The 24,933-nt window shown below is 40.9% G+C and overlaps 2 protein-coding genes across 3 annotated transcripts; both read left to right on the top strand.

Moving 5' to 3' along the window:
• The first annotated feature begins 2,144 nt into the window (after window positions 1-2,144).
• ppp1r21 (protein phosphatase 1, regulatory subunit 21) lies at window positions 2,145-13,737 on the top strand. Its single transcript, XM_053332982.1, has 22 exons — window positions 2,145-2,785; window positions 4,756-4,824; window positions 4,937-5,083; window positions 5,282-5,383; window positions 5,477-5,641; window positions 5,732-5,790; window positions 5,884-5,978; window positions 6,219-6,271; window positions 6,564-6,713; window positions 6,837-6,938; window positions 7,051-7,139; window positions 7,251-7,387; window positions 7,556-7,648; window positions 8,149-8,276; window positions 9,109-9,258; window positions 9,594-9,686; window positions 10,597-10,851; window positions 11,245-11,280; window positions 11,481-11,597; window positions 12,591-12,689; window positions 12,812-12,940; window positions 13,601-13,737. Exons 1-22 carry the CDS (start codon window positions 2,726-2,728, stop codon window positions 13,628-13,630), a joined length of 2,358 nt encoding a protein of 785 aa, XP_053188957.1. The 5' UTR covers window positions 2,145-2,725; the 3' UTR covers window positions 13,631-13,737.
• A 447-nt stretch (window positions 13,738-14,184) lies between these two features.
• On the top strand, window positions 14,185-24,933 carry LOC128372815 (stonin-1). 2 transcript variants are annotated; one of them, XM_053332984.1, is made up of 4 exons: window positions 14,185-14,272; window positions 21,241-23,166; window positions 23,326-23,528; window positions 23,618-24,933. In XM_053332984.1, exons 2-4 carry the CDS (start codon window positions 21,315-21,317, stop codon window positions 23,681-23,683), a joined length of 2,121 nt encoding a protein of 706 aa, XP_053188959.1. In that variant the 5' UTR covers window positions 14,185-14,272; window positions 21,241-21,314; the 3' UTR covers window positions 23,684-24,933. The 2 variants fall into 2 exon arrangements, with proteins under 2 accessions (XP_053188959.1, XP_053188958.1); XM_053332983.1 differs by lacking the exon at window positions 14,185-14,272 and adding an exon at window positions 16,133-16,287.

Raw genomic sequence — 24,933 nt, 5'->3', positions numbered from 1 at the left:
TAAATAGAAATATAAACTCTGGTCCGCAACACAAGAATGCTATCAGTTTACATTAGTAGCCTACGCTTCCTACATTTTTGATCAACATTGCCACCTGCTGTGAAAACCACAAGATAAACATCCCACCTAATCATAGTCTATTCTCTAGAATAGCTCTTTTCATGTGGCTACTTTCTCAGTTTTCACATAAAAATGTTGCAGCTGGCAAATATTTCCCCACCAAGTCCAGCAGTTCAGCGCTGTTTTGACTGCACAAGCTGTGCTCAGCACTACGTGTGGCGACTCCACCACACTTTCCCTTTTTCTTCTGCTTGTCATTTGAATGCACCGACATGGCAGGCTGCCAGAAACGCACCTCACATTAATATAGATTCCTGGGCTGTGCCAGTGATGGATGCATCATCAGATGTCCTAACGACACTTCGCTGTAAGTTAATTAGTCATGGAGGACTGTGGGATGAACACAGTGTGACCCTGAACAAGGGCTTGTCTGACTAGCCTCAGGCCCATTGGCACAGCTCTATTGTTCAATAGAGTCCTGTGTGTCGACTGGAAGAGGGGGGCTTCTCCCTACTGACTGCCTCAATTCAGCTGGAAATCAGAGCATCACCCTCCCTACTCCCCCCCACACGGCCCTAGCAACCACGCCACGCCGACAGTTGCCAGGCAACCAGACAATGCTGGAGCCACTGGCTGTGGTGTGCGTGTGAGAGTTTGTGTTTTGCTTGTATGCATTTAAGATCAGGAGTAGTGAGAGAGCAGCGGAGGAAATGTCTTTTTTATGAAACAAAATAATCACACAAACGTCTTTTTTCACAAATACTTTTTCAAATTTAATAAGAAAAACACAGTTATGATTTCTTTAAAGTGATAGTAATACTATGTGGTGAAAACATGCAGAGATTATATATGGATTAGGTGAAACTAATCGTGGAGGATTTGAGCGGTGATGGCTGCATTAGCAACATGTCATTTCACTTCTAGCTCAAACGAGGTCATGTGTGAGACCATCCTACACTGTGCAACAAACCGCGTGTGATTTCTGGCCTTGTTTTTGTTAATGCAACCTCTACCACACTCAGCAGTAAATAATTTATCAGTGACATCATCGAATTATAAATGGCATTAGGGCTCTTAATGGAAAGGTAAAAGGAGTGGAAAAGAGGTTTTCTTTTTGTGTGATGTGATCATATTCGGACCTAACAACAATTACCATTAAATGCACAAATAGGTACTGTATATTACAGTATATTTCAGTAAAAACACAAAAGTGTAAATTATATTATTTGACAACAATTATTATTATTATAGCACTGTGTAGATGTATATAGATTTGATTATTTTTTAAATTGTTAACTGTACATATATATCCTGTTAATGCACACATATAGTTTATTTACACACAGATTTATCTTTACATATTTATTGGTACTCATAGTTTTGTTTAACTTTCCCAGATTGTTATGTTTATGTTTATTGTTTACTGTTCATGTTTATTGCTCTGGACCACACTGAATTCCTGTGTTTGCTACTTGCTACAATAAATAATTCCGATTGTGCTGCAAATAATATGTTTTAACAATATTTAATGGTTGTTGCTGGTTGAGGTGGGACTGTTGGGTAGTTTATATAAAAAAAGCATGTAAAAAAAAAAAGCTTGTATCTGATATGATCATACACTCACTGGCCTCTTTATTAGGTGTACCTGTGCAATCTAATTGAATCTAACACAACACCTCTACTTTAAATTCTACATTTATGAAGTTTATATAGTTTCAGTTTTTGTTGACAAGAAGGTGATAATTCTACTTTATGTCTATTATTGAGGTTGTAGTGGGTGATGCTGGTGTAGTAGGGTGCATTATATTAAATGATGTTCCTAATATTTGGTCAACTCCATTAACATACATGAGGGTGGTAAAATATAAGGAACAGAACTACATTACACAGGTATACCTAATGAAGTGGCCGGTGAGTGTATGTTTTTCATGTAAAATCTGAATCCATCCATCATCCATGAACTATCTGAGTTGCCCTCCTAGTCTTTCAAACGCTAGGCGGCGCCCTGCTCAGACTAGTCTACTGTTTCGTGACCTCTGACCTATGTGCTGGTTGTCTGCTCGGCTCTCATGCGAGGAGGATTTTTGTGGGTTGGAATAATGAAGGTGTTGTAGGGGATGAATGGATTGTCAGTGCTGTGTCGCTAGCTCAGCAGCAGCCACACTCTCTCTTTAATCAGATTTTGCCGACGCAGCGGGTCTACACGGCCGCTGTCAGACACTACTGACCTACATGTGCCGGTCGCGGTATCGGGATTTGTTTTGCTACATATAGCCAGTTAGCTGCTACCTGCTTAGCTAGTAGTGCTAACTTAAAAAAAAAGCACTGCTGTCAAGTCGGAATAACATCCGGCTTCACAAAGTAGCATTGGTTATATCATATGACTATCAGGACTTAAGACCGTCATCCTGTCACAATGTATCCGATGTTTTTTTCACTAATTAATGAAATAAGCCGCCCTGAAAAAGGTAATAATAACAACAGCGAGCTTGCTAACCTGTGTTAGCCTGGTGACAGCTCAGCTAAGCGTCTCCACCGTCAACATTTAAAGCAGCTGACGGTGTGAAGAAGCGTTTTGAACCACCGTCAGCTAGGAAAACCTTAAAGACAGTGAACACATAGTATTAATATCTTTTTAATATCGGCACTGACGTTTCCAGCGACAATGGCTAACGTTACCGACCTGCAAACTAAATACAGCAAGCTGGCACAGGAGTACTCCAAGGTAAGCCACCAAGCTGTTTTAGCTGTCATTAGCCACTTTCTAATGGTGTCTTTCTTATATTTCTATTACCAAAGACAAGTGTTGCTCATTTTTCAGGCTTATCTATGACGCCTTTTTACAGCAGCTTATTGTAATTCCCCTGGTCCACCTTAAAAAGTGCCATGACGCCTGTAGATAGCGTCGTTCAGTCATTTCCAGGCTAATTCATGCACTGACAAAAAAAAATACAATGAAGTAATGGATTTGACTTGATACTTAATTGTAGCATTTATTTCTTATAGCTTTTATTCGTATTGCATTCGTATTTCTGTATTTAAAAACCGTCAATAAACCAAGACCCCAGTATGAGAGGGGACATCCCAGAGAGTCGCAATCCTGAGTTTTATTCTTATTTAGTGGCATTTTTCCACACTGACTTCTAAACATGTTGCAGTGGTAAAGTAATTTTAAGTCTTAATGCTATTTCTGCCGAGATGGTGGATTTTAAGGTGGACCGGGCATCAAAAGCAGCCAGGTTCAGTGCATAGTTGCACATGTAGGACACAGAAAGATATGGTATTTCAGTTAAAACCACACCTTCAACAATGAGTCGATTGGTTGCCAACTAATACATTCATTGACTATTTTGATAATAAATTATTCATTTGGAGTTGTTTTTTAAAAAGAAGAAAATGTTCAAAGTCTTTAATTGAAACATCTCAGATGTAAATATTTTCTATTCCCTTTAGTCATCTTTGACAGTAAACTCATTTTGGGGATATAGACAGTTGATCGGGACACAACAAGACATTCGGGTTGCATCTTGAACTTTCTTGAACAGTTATTGACATTTTATAGACCAAAAGAGCTATTAATCAAGACAGTTATTGACAGATGAATCGATTATGACAGTAATTGTTAGTTGAAACATTCCATGTAATGCTGGGTTTGTTGTCTGTGTAATCAGATACACTCAGCTGCTGGTTAATTAGTTACTCCTAGCCATAACTAATGCAGTCCAACACAGTGAATCCTACCATTGTGAATGTATGTCCAGTTTTTGTTTAAAATAGAAATCTGTTGACTCAGCACTGTGAACTTTATGGTCATTCTGTTGACTTGTATTGCATTATACTGAGAATTGTTCATAATCAGAGAGTAGGTAATATTAGACCAGTAATAACATCACAGAGTCCTGCTGGTGTAAAGCAGTACAGCTCAGCATCCCAAACAAACCAGAGACTCTTAAATAATAATAATAAAGTTGAAACAATGTTCTTTGAAACAGTTTAAAAAAAAACTGAACTTAAAAAAACTGAACTAACTTTCATGAAGGTAGGATTTATTGCAGGGCTGTGTTGGCTTTTGCAAAGAGGTACTAAACTGGCATTTGAGTATATTGATATGATAATGACATTGTGATAATATAATATATATATATCACAGGTTTGAGGTTGTAATGTACCAATCTTTAGGATTTCATTATGTTTAGATCAATACAATACTTGAGTTTCATACCCTAAATATTATTTAGATTTTTTGATTTATTCAGGTCGACCTCTTTGTTAAATTTGGTTTAACAAGTTAAGGCTAACTTGTTAATAAGTGTCACTGAAGCCTGTGTTTCTGTGTCAGCTGACAGCTCAGCAGTGCGTGCTGCTTCCTGTTTGACTCTGATCTCCCTGTTAGCCAAGCACCATATCCTGCTCAGAAAGTGCTGACTATGTAACTGTCGCTCATAATGCTACAGTCGTAAACTATGTGTTAAAGACCATGTGACCTGCTCTAGTAAAAATGTAATGAGTATGAATTTGATAAAGACCTAAAACCACACACACAAGGTAACAGTAGGAGAGAGGTGCGTTAGATGTTAGAGGCAAGTGTGCGTTATATGCTTCGTTCAGTTTAGGATTACAGATTTCTAAAAAGAAAAGTTATTATTGATTATGTTTTATGTATGTCTCAACATTTTCCTCTGTTTCTTTTAACAGCTCCGTGCCCAGAACCAGGTGCTGAAGAAGGGAGTCGTGGATGAACAGGCCAACTCTACCTCCTTAAAGGTAAAGTGACATATAAAAATAATGCTGCCATATTTGCCATGGACCCTTTATATGAAGACAAAATTCTTTTGCCCGGTGTGTGTTATTCATTCTGCTCATTTTTACTCATCAGGAGCAGCTGAAGCAGCGGGACCAGAGCCTGAGAAAGCAGGAGCAGGAGATGGACAGTCTAAGCTTCAGAAACCAACAGCTGGCCAAGAGGGTGGAGCTTCTTCAGGAAGAGCTGGCTGTCAGTGAAGCCAAGGGCAGAAAGGGGAAGGTGATCACGAGGGTAGGGGGGGTACAAAGGAGTGGCAGAGGAAACAGGAAGCATTGTGTAGTTTCTGTAATGATCATAATGTTCATCTGATTGCAGATATTACTTTGAGTTATTATGAACTGTGCAAACTACAATTACCATTCACATTTAAACACAATGTTTCTAATGTCATCTTTTGTTATTAAAATATTCTTTTAGACTAAAGGAGATTCCCCCTCACAGCATGGCATGCAGACCCAGAATGTTTTTGATGAGGACTTGCAAAAAAAGATAGAAGAGAATGAGCGACTTCATATCCAAGTAAGAATTTAAAGTAAAGTAAAGTATTTAAACCTAAAGAACTGGGGAGTGAGTGCATGTGACGCCTCTGTTTTTCTGCTGTGCACTGATTAGTTCTACGAAGCGGACGAGCAGCACAAGAGGCAGGAGGCTGAGCTGAAGACTCGGCTTGGGGAGCTGGAGAAAGACTCTCAGCAGCACCAGGCAGTGGTGGATGGACTCACCTCTAAGTACATGGAAACTATCGAGAGACTGCAGAGTGACAAGGCACGCTTAGAGGTGAGGATGAGGTGGAGGATGATTAACAGCCCGACGGTCAACTTTAATGGTGTAAATTGTGAAGTGTGTATTTTCATTCTCTCCTGACAGGTGAAGGCACAGACTCTGGAGAGGGAAGCCAAAGAGTGCAGGTTGCGAACAGATGAGTGGTATGTTTGACTTTTATTCAAAGTTCGTTCTGGTTCACAACTTAATCCAAGTTAATGTGTCAGGTTAAACTGTTCTTTATTTTCTCGCTGCAGTCAGCAGCAGTTGAGGCGATGCCAGTCGGAACTCAACAGGCAGGTGAAGCAAAGCAGCAGTGTTATCCAGGAGAAAGTGCCCTTCAATGACACCAGTGAGTATCTGGCACTGAGCCACTCAGACTAAAACCGAAGGTTAGATCTCATACGAAGAAGAGATCTATTTGTGGACGTTTATGTCTTTGTCACTGATCCTGTAAAAACATTCTGCCCTGTAGTAAGTAGTGTAATGTCACACCAAACTGTAACACCGCATGTGAGGCAGCAGGAGGCTAAACCCTTCAAGCAATGTTTATTTACTCTGGTTGTAACCTCTCTTTTCTCCCATCCTCCAGAATTTAGTGACTTCAACAGTCTAAATGTGCCACCACACAATCGCAGGCATCAGGTGGGTGAGAAAACAAAAGCAGTGTGTTGCTTTGTATACCACATGCTCACTTTTTAGCTCCAGCGACACCTGTGTAACTTTGAATGACTCTTTTCTCATTCACTGGTTTGTTTTTAAAATACAGATTGTAAAGTTTTATCATCTCAAACGGTTCTAGCACACAGCCAAGGGCACTGAAAATACTATTTAAGAATTCACAAATACTCATGTATTAATATGTATTGAATGAAAACAAACAGTAGCGAAGTAACTCAGACAGTGGTGTGTGTGTGTGTTCTTTTTCTTGTTTCAGCTCAAAGCACGGGACGTTGCAGGTCAGGCTTTGGGCTTCATTCAGGACCTCGTGGCTGCTCTGCTGAACTTCCACTCGTACACAGAGCAAAGAGTGCACATCTATCCCTTGGACTCCTCTATTGAGCAAATCTCCCCTCTGAACCAGAAGGTGAGGCAGTGGGAAACAAGAACTACAGATATTACACATGAACCACAATGTAAGCTACATAAGATGGTAACACTGGTTCTATATAGGAATTAAATTAATTGTACAGGCTTTCTCTTTACTCAGTTTTCCCAGTATCTTCATGAAAACGCAGCCTATGTGCGCCCCCTGGAGGACAGCTTCCTGCAGTTACACCAAAGCATCACAGAGGACACTGTTACAGTGCTAGTGAGTGCTTTTTTTAAACTGGGTTTGTTCTAAACTATGCTTATATATATATATATATATATATATATATATATATATAATCAATCATTAATTGTTTTTTCTTGAACCGAAGGAGACTGTGGTCAAGCTGAAGGGTTTCGCTGATAACTTCTCTTCGTACACCCATTTTCTACAAAAGATTCTTCCCTACCAGCTGAAAAGGTCAGTGCTGTGTGTGTGTGTGTGTGTGTGTCTCTGTGTGTGTGTGTGTAAGTGTAACAGAAATGGAGTGGAGGAGGTTGTATTGATGGTTATCTTCCCTTCACCCTCCAGCCTGGAAGAAGAGTGTGAGGCACCTCTTTGTACTGCCGCCCTTCGTGCGAAAAACCAGGAGCTGCAGAATGACATGAAGAAAGTAACTTCTGTGTTTGAGAAGCTGCAGAACTACATTAACCTTTTGGCCTTACCCAGTACGTTAACATAAGACATCTGAGCTGTTTTTGCATGAAATTTCTGTCCGTTATCCCAGTTATGTCTTCTTTTTATTTTTTTACTGTTTGGAATTGGCTCCCTTTTCCAAAGTGTGTGTATGAAGTGATAAGAGGCTTGTTTTTACAACTGGCTGCATTGTGTCTCAGGTGTTCAGCAGGATGCCATGCCACAGAGCAGCACCTCCGCCGTCTTCACCCAGCTGGCTGCCTGCCTGCACAGTCTTCACGACACCATTAAAGGTGAGCAGCACCGTGAGACATTTGTGACCCACAGCCACTTCACAAGCACTGTGACACTACACAAAGATTCACTCACACCGCCGCCTTGCTGTGATTGCCGCTCAATACCCACAAGCCCATTTTTGTACACAGTAAATATCCAGAGGCTCCAGTGCATCGTCTATCACACTGAGTTGCCAAATGGAAGTATAATTTAGTCTGCTCTAACAGAGAAGAGCCACTTTTGTACACACATTTAGCAGAGTGGGAATGTTTGGTGCAGACTGCTGTTTGCTGTTAGATGCTGCTTTTGTGGGCACAATAATAACTACAAACCTATAAAGCTTTATAATGTTTATATAATGTGAAAATCCACAATAGATCATCATCGTCTACACCCCAACCAGTGAAGAAGCATCCTAAGTTATCAGCCCTTTGTTTCAAAATACAGCAGGAGAATTAAAGTCAACAGGTGGTGTAAATTCCTCTCATGCTGTTATGTTTCCTCCCTGTGTGTCCAGAAATGTCAAAGCACTACAACCAGAAGGCCGGCTTAGAGCAGGAGCTCCCAACTGTCACCCAGAAGCTCTGTACCACCACAGAGTGTCTGCTGGGATCTCTGGGCTCACTGAACAGCAGCACCGGCAAGGTACGGCCACCAGGGGGCAGGCAGCAGCCAGGTTCATGTTCCCTATACCATGTTTTTTTGGCTCGACCACAGGACCCAGCCCTGTAAATGCGAAAGTCAATGACCGACCAACTGACTGACTGACTGAATTATACCACTCACCACAGCCGGGTGTCGCCACGTGTCGCCACTTCCTGTATTCGTCATTTCAAGTTAAAAGCCCTCCAGTGTCCAGTACATGGTTCTCAGCCTCATTCTAGATTTTGACTGAGTCTCTTTTTTGGTTTTCAGCTGCAACACATTAAGCCTTAATTGTAAGCAGCAGAGAGTTTTCCCTACAACTGGATCATGGTGGTAATTTGCCGCTGATGTGAGAACACAGAGCGGCAGGACTCAGGTGGGCAGCAGTTAAATGCTCAAAGATACCGTCCAAATCACGGTTCATACAGCTGCTCCCCAGTCAGAGTAAGCGATAAATGATTTCTCTTTGGGAATCAAGTGAACCGTTGCCTGAGATGTGTCTGCTGTTGGGAGGCACAGTCCGGTGGGCTGTAGCTTTGAATAACACGCTGGCACACGATATGTGGAGTGAGCTGCATTTTGAGAACGATCATCTCTGCAGGCAAAAGCTTAATTGCTCAGACATTTATCATCCTCGGTGGTGAAATCATCCCCCTGCTGTAAACACACTGATTAATTTGAGGCACAACAGAACGCTGAGTATCTGCATTGAGAGATGTAGGCGTTAATTAGTGTTTTTTTTTTGTTTAAGCTAAAGAGGATGCTAATATCTCTTCCGTTTGAATGAATGAATGAATGAATGATATAAGGTAACATTCCCGTTTTCTCGCAGATCGCCACTTTTTTCAGCAACAACTTGGACTTCTTCACGTCATCAGGCTACAGTCCAAGAGGCAGCACAGCAGCCCTCAACCCCTTGCAAGCAGAGAGCATGCTGGCCAGCAAAAAGAAAGCAGCTGCCTATATTCACGCTATCAGAAAGGTGAGTTTATACTAATGTGCTGGGTATTTCTAGGTTGCGGGTGGTGACAAAGGTGAGCAGGCCTTTGCAGTCAAAGAAAGACTTCAGAACAATTCAAGATTAAGCAGGCTACACCTGTAACATCTTATAAAGTCTCAAATATTCTTTAATGAGAAAGCCTTTGTGAATATTTTAATGGTCTTTTCCACATCTGCTTTTTCTTTTATTTGTATTTTTATTAGTATTATTACTATTTTAAATGTATTTTCCCTTAGAAAACCCTGTCTAACTTTGATAAGATATTATTGATATAAAATGTTTTTCCTTAATAAATGACTGTTTTATTTTTCATTCAGCCCAGGCCACAGTCTGTTCCATACAGAGAAGCCTTGTCAAACCGCCGTATACTCACCAGCTCAACCGAGAGTAGAGAAGGTCTCACTCAGCAGGTACGACACTCAGTTTTGCTTAATAAAACTCTTTCTTTATATTTTTTCTGTCTGTTCCAATTTGAGTCGTTTAAAGATTTTATACTGTATGTAACTTTTTAAAAAGGTTACATCTGGCCAACGGCTATAACCAGCCACTCTGCATTATGTGGACCATGTAACCATGAATGAGTCAGTGTGTCTGCAAGGGTTGGTTGCCATGAATGTAGCGGTATAATAACACAGTGATTAAGACAAAGTCATGACATGTTTCCATGTGTTTCTAAGATTAAAGCAGAAGCTGGAAATTTGGGAAGACTGGAAATACAAGACCAAATGCATCACTCAATGTTTTGGAAAGGTCATATGATATTGATATTGTTTGTTGATAGTGGTGCAGAAATCTAAACAAAAACAGTGACATCTGCTTCACAATCATACAGAGTCACGTGATATTTCAGACAGTTGCGCTCGGGGGACAGGGTGTGAACTGAGTGGCTTTGCCAGTGAGGCAGTAAATATAATGTCCTGAGCAAGTTGAAAACATATGAGGCACTTTAGACAAATGTGTGATTAGGTCCATATCAACCTGGTTAAATTTATCATTGAAGCACATACCGTTTCAAAACCACTGTCATAGCAGAAGAATTAAGCATGTTGGGCTTTTGCCATCTGAGCCTCCAGGTTTTGGAAGGAACTGTGTAAAGAGCTCAGGATAGCAGAATCCGGCCCCAGAGGCTTTTTTCAGTTCTCCTCCTGTGTTTCATCTGCTCCACAGATAGATTTTTTTATCACTACAAACTGCTTTGTTTTATAGTCTCCCCACTTCTTCCTAAATACTGCTGCCCTCTCCCTTCTCCCAACCTTGGCTCAACCCTCTTCCCACAAGCTCACTGTCCGCTCCTCTCCTCTCCCCGTTGGCCTCCCGCAGGTGCAGCAGAGCCAGGAGAAGATTGCTCGGCTGGAGCAGGAGAAGGAGCACTGGCTCCTGGAGGCCCAGCTGGGGAAGGTGCGGCTTGAAAAGGAGAACCAGCGCATTGCAGACCTGGAAACACAGCTCGCGGCAGCTCTAGGGGGAAGTCCAAATTTGCAAACAGCTGCAGCCGGTACACTTGCACAGAGCCACGATGAAGCGGATACAGAGCTGAAAGCTGCAGGAAAAGAGTCAACGCTGTGCACCAGCCTGGTACAGTCACTCTTATTGGCTGTTCCACTTGACGTTTTTTTGCTTGCAGAGGAAATTTTCTGCCCGTTGCATGGATGTCTGACTTGGTTCAACAAAGGGAGTATTATTGTTCTTGCTTGTAGCTCCCACGCTAAGCAAGTTTTTGCTTAATAAAACTCAGACTTCCAATGTGCTGATGTTGCAGAACAGAAGAATACCGTTGTTTATGCAAGTCAGTACAGAGTTCACAGGGCACCCACAATCCAGAGCGGTTGTCTCACCGGTCACAGTGCATTGGCTTTTATTGTTGTTATCCCCTACACTGCTAGCTTGTTGTTGCAGTTTTAGAGGCCTGTCTGTGCTTGAAGTGGATTTTATAATGTCTCTGACTCCTCTCTTATATCTTATCACCAGGTCGGCATGTTGTGCACAACACCCACAGTTGAGCATGTGAGTTGTCATACACTTTACATACTAATTCTTTAAAATATACAGTAGAATCTTAGGTCTGGGACCCCTTGGAAAAGTGGTCTTAGGCTTTAGGACGCTACCTACTGCTTTAAAAAAAAAAAAAGGCAGTGAAATCAGCATTTTAATAAAGACAAAGAAGAGAAATCTAATCTCTGTGAATGTTGTGTCTGTATTTGCAGGTGGGAGATGAGGAGTCCAGGGAGCATCTCATAAAGACTCACTACATGACCAGAGTGGGAGAGCTCACCACTCAGCTCCAGATTTCTGACAGTAAAGCGGTTCACTTCCACTCTGAGGTGACGCCCTCACTCCAATGTTTATCTTAAAAAAAACAACTTCTCGTAGAGCAAAAACTGACCTTTTCATAGCATACACATCTTTTTTTAACATTGCAAGTAAATAAGCAAGGTAAGAGTATGGAAACTCTTACAGGCCGGCCACTTTATAAACACCACATACATTTAGTGCAGGTGCAGAACAGTCGGTCACCCTGTTCCTTGTGTGCTCCTTGTGTTCCTTTCTATAATCATAGCAACTATTTTTGTCTTTAATTTGCTTGAGAACAGGGAGATTAGAAAATGACCCAAAAGTTAACTGTGTGCTACTGTGTTTCCTTGTTCTTTTTCTCTTTGTCCTTTGTGTTTCGAAAATGTCTCTTCAGTTCTATATTACGTATTTAAATGTTGCCTTTTTTTCTGATAAACTGACACCTACTATTTTTAGTATTACGAAGAGGCTTGATCTGAATGCAGATAATTGTCTAAGTGACATCCTCTCGCACTGTAACTAACTGACATGTCAGTCATCTGCGTTGTGTATCATAGCAACAGGAAAGCAGCTGATCTTGACTCAGTGTCTAAGGTATTAAACTGTCACTTTTTCAAACATTTGAATTTACCTTTGACGCCGTGTTCAAATATTGTCATTTGTTTTTTGTGATCACATTTTGAAAGACAATATACAATGATAACCAGAATATAACACAGCGATAGACATAAAGATGAAAAATAAAAGTAGACACAATAGTAAAAAATTAACAACGGCAGAGAAAAGGAGAAAAAATAAAAATAAAATAAGCAGCACAAAATGAAACCCCACTCCCTCCCACCACCCCAGAACCAATTGGTACAAGCAGGCTAGATGACTATATCTTTTAAAAATATGGTAATTTCTTAAAGAAATGTATGCCTTTATTGCAGCCTTTGAAAAATATCTGTAAAGCTTTGTACCCACGTTGTATACATGGGGCTACTCTTTTTAAATTTTAATTATGCACTTCCCTTTTCTAGTGTCGCGCTTTGGCCAAGAGATTAGCTATTGCAGAGAAATCGCGGGAGACGCTGAGCGAGGAGGTCAAACTGGCTAATCAGAACATCACACGCTTGCAGGTAAAATGCTGCCTCGTTATCCAAGAGCTTCCCGTTCCTCCTCCCACGATTGTTCAGTTCTTCCGACACAGGAGACACTCGCATCTCATTGTAACTGCGGTATGTGTGTGTGTGCCTTACAGGATGAGTTGGCTACGACTAAAAGGAGCTACGAAGACCAGCTGAGCATGATGAGCGACCACCTGTGTAGTATGAACGAGACGCTGAGCAAACAGAGAGAGGAAATCGACACACTTAAACTGGGCAACAAGGTAAAGCAAGGTTGTTTTTTTCCTGTTCAAAATCTTGTTAAACCTTGTTAAGATTTTTGTTTCATTTACTTTGAGTTGTTTTCAACCTATGTACGGAGAGGAAAAAAGCTCTATCACTAAACAGAAGTAAGAAAAATCCATTGGCTTCAGTGAGCGTGAGGGATCATTTCAGGCTTTTGGGATTGAAACGTGATGTCGTTATGTTTACTGTCAGAAACGAGGTAAACTGGGGAGGTCACTGGTGGTGTTGTGGTTGCTGCCAGGTCTGATGGGAAAAACACCTGCTGGAGCCATCTGAGGAAGTCATTAAGTTAAAGGCGCAGAAATGGAGATGCCTGATTTTTTTTTTTTTTTTGCACTCAGCTGCGTGCATGTTACTACATGCACGCAGCTGAGTGCATGTTGGGAAGTTGCAGGCTAGAACATGCTAATCAGCTTGAAGGCAGTGATTTTCTCTGGAAGGTCAGAGACCAGCCCCAGCATGTTTGAGGATTTTAAGACAGAATGCAAATCTGAGCTACTGCACTTAAACGCAACACAGGGCTTCTAACTTTTTTACCAGTCATAGATACACCTTGATTATAATTTTTTGCAGAACTGAGCTTTTATGAAAGTTGTTTGTTTTTTTTCGTTTTTTTTTCTCTGTTCCTTTTTCTTTAGGGAAACGCCAAAAAGAACAAAGGTCGCTAGAGCTGCTTTCAAAAACACTGGCTCTGTTTGGGATCACAAGGGCACCCTGAAGGAAGATGTGGACTGTGGAGCCTCCCAGCAGCATCTTGGTACCAGTACCGCCACCGTCACCACAACCACAGGACGGTTACAAGAGCCTCCGATTTCTCCATTATCAGGCAGCGGCAATACAAATGAACTATGTGGGGGCTTGAACATGTCTGACTGAAGTAGCTTCTTTTTTTCTTTTTTTTCCCCTTTTTTCCATATCACAGCATCAGTTATAAGATAACATGATTTGCTAGAAAAAAAACAAAACCTGTTGTGAATCTGTATCGGAAGCTGCTGCTTGACCCTTTGGTCAAAGCAGGCTGGGAGAGAAACAACTTTTTCCGCCCCAAAACGGACAGAGGAAGATAAACAGCTGACACAGTTGAAGTCATGACTTGAAGACCAAACCCTGTTGATGTGTGTTTGTGTGTGGGTGGGTGGGTGTGTGTGTGTACTTTTGCCCTGCTTAATGTACAGTACGTGTGAAAGAAATTGAAACTGCATTCTTACTGCTTATCTGTGGGCGGAGGCAAACTGAGTAAATGTTGGTGCGGCTGTATGTGTGCAGAGTGTCGTCTCATTGTGTGACTGTGGCACCAGGCTTTACAACATGTGAGTATTGTTTTTACACTTATATTTTCTTTTTTTTTTTTTTAGATTAAATTTGAGATTATTTGTGCAAGTGGTTGTGGGGGCCTGTATATCTATATACAGTATAATATCCCTTCTAACACATGCGTCACAAGAAGAAGGGCTTTAAAACCTCTGAACAACTAACAAGAGACACACTTGAATTCATTCCTCATTGTGGAAAATTTTAAGTCCTTTGGGGCCAGATTAAAGAAAAGATGTCTGCCTCTGAGCACTGATTAACTGTGTTTACCTAGAAGAAAAGGGTAGGATGGACAAGTTGGAGCTTGTGAAATGGTGTCAGTCTGTCTGTGTGAAGTTAACTCTTAACAATAGTCATTTTTATCACCAAAGTAAGTGTGGATGTGCACTCAGAAGCTTGGTGTAGCACAGCACTCTCTAAACTTCATGTTATATGGATAAAAAGGGTTTAAATGTGAATATACACTCATCTGAAATCAAGATATAATTGTACTGTATGATTTCTAAAATATATATATATATATATAGATATATACAAAAAGGCATTTATTCAGAGGTTACAACATTTTCCACACACTTTGGAAAGCTGAATCCGCAGCTACTTTTTGGGTGCCTCCTATAAGGCTACATTACTGGGAAAGGTCTGAGGGGTTGGCCTATTCTGTAACTGGTGCTTAGACAACCTGATTCATGAGTGCAGTTAAAGTTTACAATATACTTTGAACCTCTCTGGCTTGTACCAACATGATGAGCTGATTGAGAAAGACAGCAGTCCATTGAACCCTCTTGTTCGCCAGTCTACACCTGCCAGCAAACCTTTGATCGCAAAGATTTGCCAACGCCCCCGTAAATTGATCAAAAAGAATACTTGTATCCTCACAGTGTAACCTGTTTAAAAAAGCACATATTAATATGTGAAACAAAATAAAAGAGCTTGCTCGGCCGTGAAACGCTGGCATCACCTGATTGTTCATCATCCTTGAATTTTGTCTGACCTAAAGCTTTTTTTGCTGCATGTCTGAGAGCTGGAAGAGTGTTGTTGCAATTTAAAATTGCCCATAATAAAAAGCAAACAGCCTGTAACACACCCTGACCACTGGGAAATGAGGCAGCACCATTTAACAGGACATATGAGAGCTAGAAGATTACTTTTTGATGGCGTCACTTTGTTTTGCAGGGAGAAACGTGTTGTGTCATTCTGGTTGAATTCATGTTGCTTTCATGTACTCTTGGTACACTGCTTGAGAGTCACAAAAAACATCAGTAAAGACCACTTACAAAGTTTTTCCTCTGTGTATTCAAGAGCTTTAGGCCAGTGACGTAATCATAAACACATTTTGGCTGTTTTGTCTCGAAAGTTAAAGTGGCAGAGTCACCTAAATACCCTGAATGAAACGATTTATTACATAGTTTTGTATAATATATGACAAGAGAGTTTGGAGTCAATTCTTACAAATAGTTTTGTTACCCCTCTTCTACAGACTGTGGTACACATTTTTATTCTTTAAGTCCATCCTTGAAATCGTAAAAGGGTGACTGACAGTAGGCATTATTTTAAATGAGATATATTACATGGGCTTACTTAACATGCACCGTTATATGCAATTATATGTAATATACACAGTGTTAGTCGCTCAGCCGTACTCTAAAATGCATTAAATTCAGTATTATAGCATTCACAAAACATGAGCTTTTTAATTTAATTATATTTGCATTGTCTATTTACAAGCATCTGAGTTGACCGATTATATGTGCGAGTATCAATGTAACGCTACTTTTTAAGTGCACGGGTTTCTGTGGTCGCGATATTTCCTACGGTCGTGAACGCGGCACAGTTCATTCCTGCAGTGTCCCGCTGGAGGAGGACAGTCTGTGTGAACTCGGGAGGGGAAGCGCCGTGCTGTTAAAACTCTCAGGATTTACACTCTGCCATTTTGAGGAAAACCGGTCGACATCAGCGTCTATCAAGCGCTCAAGTCATGACCTGAATTGTTGAATAAAACCGCTGCGAAACTGTGAGTATACTCTAACATTTGCTTGCATTCACGTCTGTGTTTTCAAAAAGAGAGCTGCGATAGTATGGGTCACGTTAGAAAAACGACGTAAAATCGGTTTCGGTCCACTCTCCCCTACACGAGTATTGACTGTTGTTATTGTGAGTGAATGGCGCATGCGAAACGTGTGCAAAGTGGAGTTAGACAAAAGTAAAGCAGACTGACAACTTTACTCAGGACTTTAGCATCAAAACAATGGCGCAGAAGTGAGCCCAGAGGTGGGCCTCTGTGTCCCGGGACACGGGCCTGGCTCTGTTGTGGATGACAGCATGCTGGTGTTGTTTTCTCGCTCCAGGCTCAGTTGCTATGGACAAATAAAAGATTACGTTGTTTACCGGTAAGCTAACTCGTGTTTTTGTCTGGTGCGTTTACTGACCCCGCGCTGCAGGAATGTGCTGCAACAATGTTTCAAGTAGCCCTTAAACAAGACTAAACATATCCGCTCATGTTGCAGTGGAAATATGGACGTTTTTATGTTTTAAGCTTCTTTTTGCCTTAATAAAATCCATAAATACGTCTTATGTTTTCTATGGGCAACGTAGGCTATACGTGAGAGAATGCATTTTGGTCAATATTTAAAGCAGATATTTCGTGTGTGATAGGTTAATGATGCATATAAAAAGTATGCTTTCCGGGTATTAGTCAGTTTCTAAGAACTCAAGATAAAACTCAAGATAAAACATGAATCACATAATTAATAATTAACTTATGACTGAGCAAACTGAATGCAGGGAAACAGTGGAAAAGTTTATTACAGCTGACTGTAATGTCTCCCATTCATTCTCACTGGATTCTTTTTTCCAGTATTGCATGTCTGATCCGGAGATTAAAGTCACCCTCCACTCAGAAATGTGTTTTTCCTCTTGTTCCTACAGTTGGATATTTGAGCTTGAGTTTGACACTATCAGGCTGCTTTCACATATGTAGAAAGTTTCTCTGTGTTTATTAAAAAATCTGATTTTAAGTCGGAGGTCTATACAAGCAGGATTTGTGACATCACAACTAGTTTGGTAGTAAATCCTGGTCTAATATTCAATTTATAAATGTGATGTGGAAACTTGAAGCCTCCAGTGCACAGACACTGAGAATGGACTTGACATTTCAATAGGAGACATCTTTTGTCCAGCAGTCAAATGTGTTACAATACATTTATTTGCATATTTATAGTTAGTCATTTTTAACAAGGAAGATATAGTCATTTTAAGGATTTTAATGTTGTAACTATATATATATTTTCTACCAAAAATATGCCAGACACACATTATTGTTCCAAATAGAGTATTTATGTGTGTCTCAATACATGTGAAGAGTAGATCTTTAAGAAATGACTTGTAACACTAATTTATTCTGTTTTTATTGTGTACTGTCGGGGGGGGGTGAAACGACAGTACCCAAACTTCCTCTTGTGCTGTGTTTCTGATGAGCGGACAGAGCTCACTTTGCCACTGGAAATGGGTCATCACATTTTCAGCTCTGCACCCGATCACATAGTCATTGTGGTCACAACAGGAGTCTGCCCCTGTCAAATTATATAGGGGTTAGGCTCTTTAGTTATTTATATATTTTTCCTAATGAAAACACAGCGCTCGACAGTGCAAGAGTCCAGGAAATATCCAGAGATTATCAATCAGGAACTCATCTGGAGTCATCAGGAAGCATCTGTCTCCCAAGTTAAAGTTCATGGTTAAAATGTTTAGTTTCCACTCAGTCATCATTTTTCAGGCAGCTGGTTAAAATAGCTTCATGCCATCTAAGGAGTACAATTTGTAGATAAAAAAAACATGAAGTCTTAAAGAAAAAAGCCTTCAATAAAAAAAAGAAAGAAATTACTAATAGGTCATATGAGACTGAGTGCCAAGTTAGTGTCTTAGTCTCACATTTCTTTTAGTTTCAGCATGTGATCACAGTTCCTCTTTGTGGATTACAATTTTGTCTTGAGTGTGTAATAATTTTCCAGTGTGTTCCACTTGACACACAGATGATCCAGACTGTTAGGAGCTACGAGGATTCGCCTATCAAAATGCTGACTGGCCTCTTTTTACATTTAGCAACATATTATGCCTCAGTTTGAGCCAATTATAATGATTAAGTGACTTCAGCTATCCAGTGCTCTGGCCTGAGCTCGTTATTTTACCTCACCCTTATTTAGCAACGTAATAATCTATGATAAGTATAGTAATAATCAGTGATGATAAAGCTGAGATGCTGCAGTCTGCACTTTGTCTTTATTGCTGCGCTTCACTTGCTGTATTTGTGAGAGAAACTTGAGCAAACTTGTTCTTTATAATCCTTGTTTTTGCACCACGATACAGGTGCATGACATTGTGATGTTTTCTTAACTCCCAGGTATTGAGATAATAAATAAAGGTTAACATACTGACATGTTTCAAATGTTTGCTAGCTGCCTAATTACTGTAATCACCCTCTTTTTTTTAACTATCGGTGTTTCCCAGACTCCATCTCTGTCACTGTTTTGTTAAGTTTGACACCGACTCAGCAGAATTCATGACCTGTAAATTTGTTGCATTTTAGGAAGCTGATCAAAATTAGATTAAGATAATATTTGTTGTCAGTTCACACGAATACAGTGTGCTGGTATTTCCTGTGTGCAAAGCTGCTTGTCCCAGAGGAATGTGTGGAATGTATTCTTTTGTCCTCTGTAGATTTAGCAGTGTCTCGTTTCTGTGCCGCCTTGCGAGTCAGAGAGCCCAGGAAGAAGAGCCTGCAGACTGGGAATAAGTCTGAAAGACTGTCAGTAACCCCCTGTGGAGAACTCATCCTTCTCTGCGCCTGTCTCTTTGAACCAAAAACGGAGGGACTCCATAATATGGAGAGGCAAGGGGGGGGGGGTAAACTTGCAGAAATGTCTGTGTGCCGTCACAAACATCCCCTCATTAGAAAGATTTACTCCAGTTTTTGACTGAAGACTTGTCAATCCACCACCCTAAATCAGAACCCCTACTTTCCTGTTTATTTATAGTTGGAGGAAGTTGCCACTGGATGTCTCCTTCACACAAGGCATGGCTGTGATCATGAAGGGAGGAGGGAGGCTGTAATTGAGGCTCTCTGGTTTCATTCGTTCTTTCTTTTTTTCAAGGTTTTTATAGGGAGACGAAGCTTCAACACATTTTGAAAGTGGCTTCTCTGCGGCCTCTGAGCCTGATGTTGTTCAGCACAGAGCTGCCAGCACATCAAAAGATAGATTGTGATTGACTAGCAGGAAATTTAACTGCAAGATTGTATAAAGATTACAACATGTTTACTCTCTGCCCATCGGCTAATTAGCCTGAATAACACTGTAGTTTAGCAGCTTTCCCACACTTCTTTAATATTTAATTCCTCTGTTTTCTTCAAAAACAAAAATCTGCACAACCAGAGTGGATGGAACATTGATCCTCACAAATCGTGCTTAAGATTTAAACAGCTTTGTTCCTTTCTGAAACTTCACGCAGTGCCAGCTGCTTTGCCACATTATACCTTGTTCTCACGGCTGACTTCATGCTGGCTAACGTTACTGGATCATGGTGAACTTTCTCATGGGAACATTACAGCAGGCCTGCTATGAAATATTTAAATTATGTGCATCTCAAAGCATATTTAGTCTGAAATACAATGTTTTATCTCATCATTTAGCATTAGAAAACCTTTTAACTTCCAAAACTTTTGCAATAGCTTTCCATTTAATAACATTAAAGTGTTCTTTTCCCTGACATGTTTCCTTTATCTTTGTTAAACACTCCTCAGTTCCAGCAGCAGTAATAATCTTCTACTTAGACACAGCATGCTAAATACCAACATGTTCACATTGGCAGTGCTGACATGGTGATGTTTATCAGTTATGTTTACCATGTTCAACATGTTAGTTTAGCTTGTTAGCATGCTTATTAGCACTGAATGCAAAGCACAGCAGAGGCAGATGAGAATGTCCTGTGATTGGCTGGACTTTGGTCATAAACTGAATTATCAGAATTTTTGACCTGATGGTGGTGCTAAATGAAAAGTTAAGGGGTTACCAGCATTATTACAATTCATCCTTTGAGGGATATGAATGCCTCTACAAAATTTTACACTGTTTGAAAAATCTATGTGATAGTTGTTGAGATAAAGAAGTTATTTCAGTTTCACAATCATCTGAATCAATTTCTCATTATTTAAGGCAGCAACAGTTTTGTAGGACAATAGCTTTGTTAAGATTGACAATAAGTGAAAAATCAGTGCTGTTGTATTTTTCTTTGTCTGTGGATGTGGATTGATTCTCCTGGCTTCAAGCCTCCAATTAAGTAAAGGCCCATAAAATCTACAGCACTGTGTCATTTTCTTTATTGCTTACTAAATAATCTAAATAAAGACAGATAAAGCAGCTGGCTTTTAGTGGATGTTAACATATGAAAGACACATTTGTAAAGTTGGAAATTACAGTCTATATTAAATAACTGCAGCACATTCAGAGTCAAGATCAAGATAAACAAGAATGTGACTATTAAAGAATTCCCACAAGATTTACTTGACATTTATATAGCTAAAAGAACATACTCTATGAAAGATTGTCAACTATGTGTATTTACAGGACAGTTAATAAACGTTTGTATGAAAAGCTAAGAAATCAGTAAAGCTGCAAATGCTCACTTCAGCCTACATCAAGCAAGCCTTAGTTAATTGTGGAGCTGAGATATAAACTCATTGTCAGTTTTCAAGGTCAGTCTCTCATAAAGCTTTAATGAAGTACCTTCAGGAAATATGTTTTATTTATATCCCCAAGAGTTCCTGCTCTTTTTTTTTTCTACCAACAGGATAAATCGACTTGATAAATCGACATGACAAATCAGAGCTGATCTTTTCAAAATCATGTTATGTTACCTCTGGAATATCTGGATTTCAGTGTTTTTATAATTATTTTACTTTGTTATCTTACAGAGGAGAAGGCCTTTGAAGTGGGGGACAATCGACAAAGGAGGAACTGATCGATTCGAGCTGCTCACTGTTCAGCCATGTGTTCTACGAATCACTCAAACTGGGTCACATTTGAAGATGACAACACGCCACTCTCGTCACCTCAGAAGCCCCAGCAGTCACCAGGGCTTATCAAATCATCGGTACCACGTCCCAATGGACTGAAATTAGTGCTTCCTCCGATCAGAGACACTTCCTGGAGCTTCAACAGTTCCCTGGAATCCCCTCAAAGCCAAACAAGTCTCAGTGGCAGTTCCTGTGTACCATGTAACACACCCTTTTGCACTCCCGTAAGTGGGGTTCCTAGCAGCTCATCCCCATTTTACCCTGGTGCGTTGGAAAAGAACAACTTTTTCCGCAGTTTGTCGAGCACATCCACCACCTCTGTTCCTTCGCCTGCACCAGAGGCCCCGAGTCAAACCTCAGATGGACCAAACCCTTTCCCTTCTTTCCAGGGTCGCTCAGGACACTTTAACCCCTTTTGGGATGACTCTAGACACAGCGCAGATGTGGGCAGCTCCTCCTCAGACTCAGAATCTGACAACACCCTACCACGTTTCTTTATTCGGACCAAAGATGGCAGTGAGCCTCCTCGTGATCACCTCCAGAACTCCTTCTCTTATGTTTGCAACAAACTGGAAGGACTACAAACAGAGACGGACCACGAAGCAGGTACTGAAGGAGAAGGGGAGAGGCGGCTAAGCTGCAAAAACGAGGTACTAAGTGAGGGCTCATCTCAGTTTGTTCCTCGGGGGTTGTTTCGCAGCCAGAAGACAGACGGCTGGGCCGTGATGCTCAGAATTCCAGAAAAAAAGAACCGCATGTCCTCCAGACAGTGGGGTCCCATCCATCTCCGCTTGTTGGCAGGAGGCGTGCTGCAGATGTACTATGAGAAAGGGCTGGAAAAACCTTTCAAAGAGTTCCAGCTTCTCCCTCAATGTAGGCTCTCAAACCTCAAACTGGAAAGCCACGGCGAGCCCCGCAAAGTCCTCACAGTAAGAGTGGAACATTACTCATACACAGAAAAGAAACGGTACCACCCGAAACTGGAGGTTAATCATGAGGCGGAGGTGGACCAACTGCTCAAGTTTGGCTCCACGGTACACGAAGATATGGAGGACCTGGTCGTCTCCATGGAGGAGGAAATCTTCAAACTGTCCGTACCCCACCAACAGAGGCGGCACTATGAGGAGCAGGAGCTGGCGTTGCAGATCACAGATCATATATGGATACAACTGGATAAGTGTGGAGGAGTGATGGAGCGGACAGCCTCCACACAGATCCACTGTCTCGCATTTCTGAACGGATTAGGGGATTGTTTTCTTGCCCTGAATGACCTCGGGCTGCTGCGCTCCAACTCCAGCTACGGCTCCGAGGAGGGCAGTGAACTCTGGATGGAGATCACAGACTGCCATTTTCACAAATGTGTGAACGAGACAGAGTTCCAGAGGTCCCGACTGATTAAGTTCTCCCCTCCTGATGCGTGTAGGGTGGAGCTGATGCGCTACAAGACCATGCTTTTGGGTTGCACAGAAATTCCCTTCTCAATCAAAGCCGTGGTCACAGTTCAAGGCGCCTACGTGGAGCTCCAGGCCTTTATCAACATGTCGGCGAGCTTCTCCTCCACTGGGGTATCAGACTCGTACCCACTGTGTGAAAATGTGGTGATACGGGTGCCGGTGCCGGGCGATTGGGTCAAAGTGACACAAACGGTAGCCTTACTGCGACAGAGGTCATTAAAGGCCCGCATGAACAGAAATGCCTGCTTGGGCTCCATCAGTGCTGCAGACTCGCAGCCTGTCATGCAGGTTTCTATCGGCACCGTCAAGTATGAGAATGTATATTCGGCCGTTGTCTGGAGGATCGACAGGCTGCCTGCAAAGAATACAGGTAACACATTTTTTTAGAGATTAACATTTAGCTTAACACTACCATCTGTCATATTATTTTCTCATTAGCTCGGCGGCCTCGGCCTCTCGTGGATGCGTTCAATATGTTGTATGCCACTCCTACTACACTACAAGTGACCTTTTGTTTTCTCCTATGCAGCTGTGGATCATCCACATTCATTTTCCTGCAAGCTAGAGCTGGGATCTGATCAGGAGATCCCAAATGACTGGTACCCTTTTGTCACGATGGAATGTGAAATAATGGGCGCAGTTGTGTCGCAGACCAGAGTCAAGTCACTGGGCACAGTGAATGACATCCAGCCACAGAAACATGTGACCAGTTGGACGCGGTATCATTGTCAGGTAAGACATCTTGCTAAAGATGTAGATGTTATGATTTAGAAAATCTGTATTTACTAGCACCACTAATGTAAATGCCTTTTTTTTAATAGGTGGAAGTGGAGAAGAAGTGGATTGAAACGGAGTCACAGAGGCAATCTGGGTGTATGACACAGTGATGATCAAAGAAGACAACTAAAAACCAACAAAAAAACAAGGGTGATGAGGGACTTTCTGCTTATCTCTGGTGGCAAATTCATTTATTTACATGTAGCCTGGTAGTATTTCCAATGGACGTTTTGTATCCTTAACTGAGACTGAATAATTCTAGACTTAATAAACAATTTAACACGATCCTTTTGCCTAGCACTTTACATTTAATAGTTTAAATTGTAAAATTTCAGTTTATATGAGTACTGTATATAAGCTTACATTTGCATCATCTGCACTGCCCTCCAGAATGATAGGCAGCCTGAGTAAATATATGGCAAATGAGATAAACAACCTGAGTAATGAGCAGTAATGTTCCAGAAAAGCACATTTTTGAGTTATGTTTGCAGTAAGGCCCTTTTGATGCACACTTAAAACGAGTTAGGGTTCATGTAAATATTTGAATTCCACATGCTGGGCCTCAAGATTTCTAATGGCTTTACATTTCTTGTAAATTCTGTGTAAGTGCCAAGATAATGTTTTAGTATTGTGCTGAAAGTATCTCAATATTCTGCAGTCTATAGAGAATTGACAAACAACACTGATAATGTGGTTTGTGAAAGAAACACGAGACAAAACAGCTGACCATTAAATGTTTTGCCAAAAGTGCATTGGTCCAAAAAGCAGCTGCAAGCAGTCTTACTTTTGCCAAACACAAAGTGCATTTACAAACAAACTTTGAAGCTAACCAGCATATGCAACATATGGCGCTAATATAATTTATTATGAAAGCTGCATTTTAAATGAGATATGATCTATTTTTCTGTGCATGAAATGCAACTCATTACTTTTGCTGCTTACCTTGAGCTGACCTTTGACTTCATACCAAGGTTGTATTCTGGAGGACTGTAATTTTATTTAAGCAAATCAAATGTTTATTATTTGATCTTTTTTGCCTCTGGTTTGTGAATGAGTTGGATTTAAAGAATGGTAAAGCTTCATGGTGAAAAAATAATGCCTTCAATGATTTATGCGGTACCTGGCTTAAGCTGGATATTATGTATGTCAAGAGTAAAAGCTGAATTAAACCTGAATGACTTGTGTTACTTCTCCACAGATGACAAATTTTATACATACACTAATCAGCCATAACATTAAAACCACTTGCCTAATATTGTGAAGGTCACCCTAGTGCTACAAAAACTGCTCTGACCATCATTGCATGGACTTCTGGAGGTCTCCTCTGGTATCTGACACCAAGGCGTTAGCAGAAGATCTT

Source organism: Scomber japonicus, chromosome 14, assembly GCF_027409825.1.
Source record: "Scomber japonicus isolate fScoJap1 chromosome 14, fScoJap1.pri, whole genome shotgun sequence".
In the NCBI taxonomy this organism is placed as follows: Eukaryota; Metazoa; Chordata; class Actinopteri; order Scombriformes; family Scombridae; genus Scomber; species Scomber japonicus.
This window is presented reverse-complemented; position numbering and strand designations above follow the sequence as displayed.

What these genes read in the sequence shown, in the direction of transcription:
- ppp1r21 (XM_053332982.1), top strand. Translation starts at nt 2,726, where the DNA reads ATGGCTAACGTTACCGACCTGCAAACTAAATACAGCAAGCTGGCACAG. An exon ending in AGTGCCCTTCAATGACACCA is followed by an intron (nt 5,979 to 6,218) that starts GTGAGTATCTGG and finishes CCCATCCTCCAG; the next exon opens with AATTTAGTGACTTCAACAGT. An exon ending in CACACAATCGCAGGCATCAG is followed by an intron (nt 6,272 to 6,563) that starts GTGGGTGAGAAA and finishes TTCTTGTTTCAG; the next exon opens with CTCAAAGCACGGGACGTTGC.
- LOC128372815 (XM_053332984.1), top strand. Translation starts at nt 21,315, where the DNA reads ATGTGTTCTACGAATCACTCAAACTGGGTCACATTTGAAGATGACAAC. An exon ending in GCTGCCTGCAAAGAATACAG is followed by an intron (nt 23,167 to 23,325) that starts GTAACACATTTT and finishes TCTCCTATGCAG; the next exon opens with CTGTGGATCATCCACATTCA. An exon ending in GGACGCGGTATCATTGTCAG is followed by an intron (nt 23,529 to 23,617) that starts GTAAGACATCTT and finishes TTTTTTTAATAG; the next exon opens with GTGGAAGTGGAGAAGAAGTG.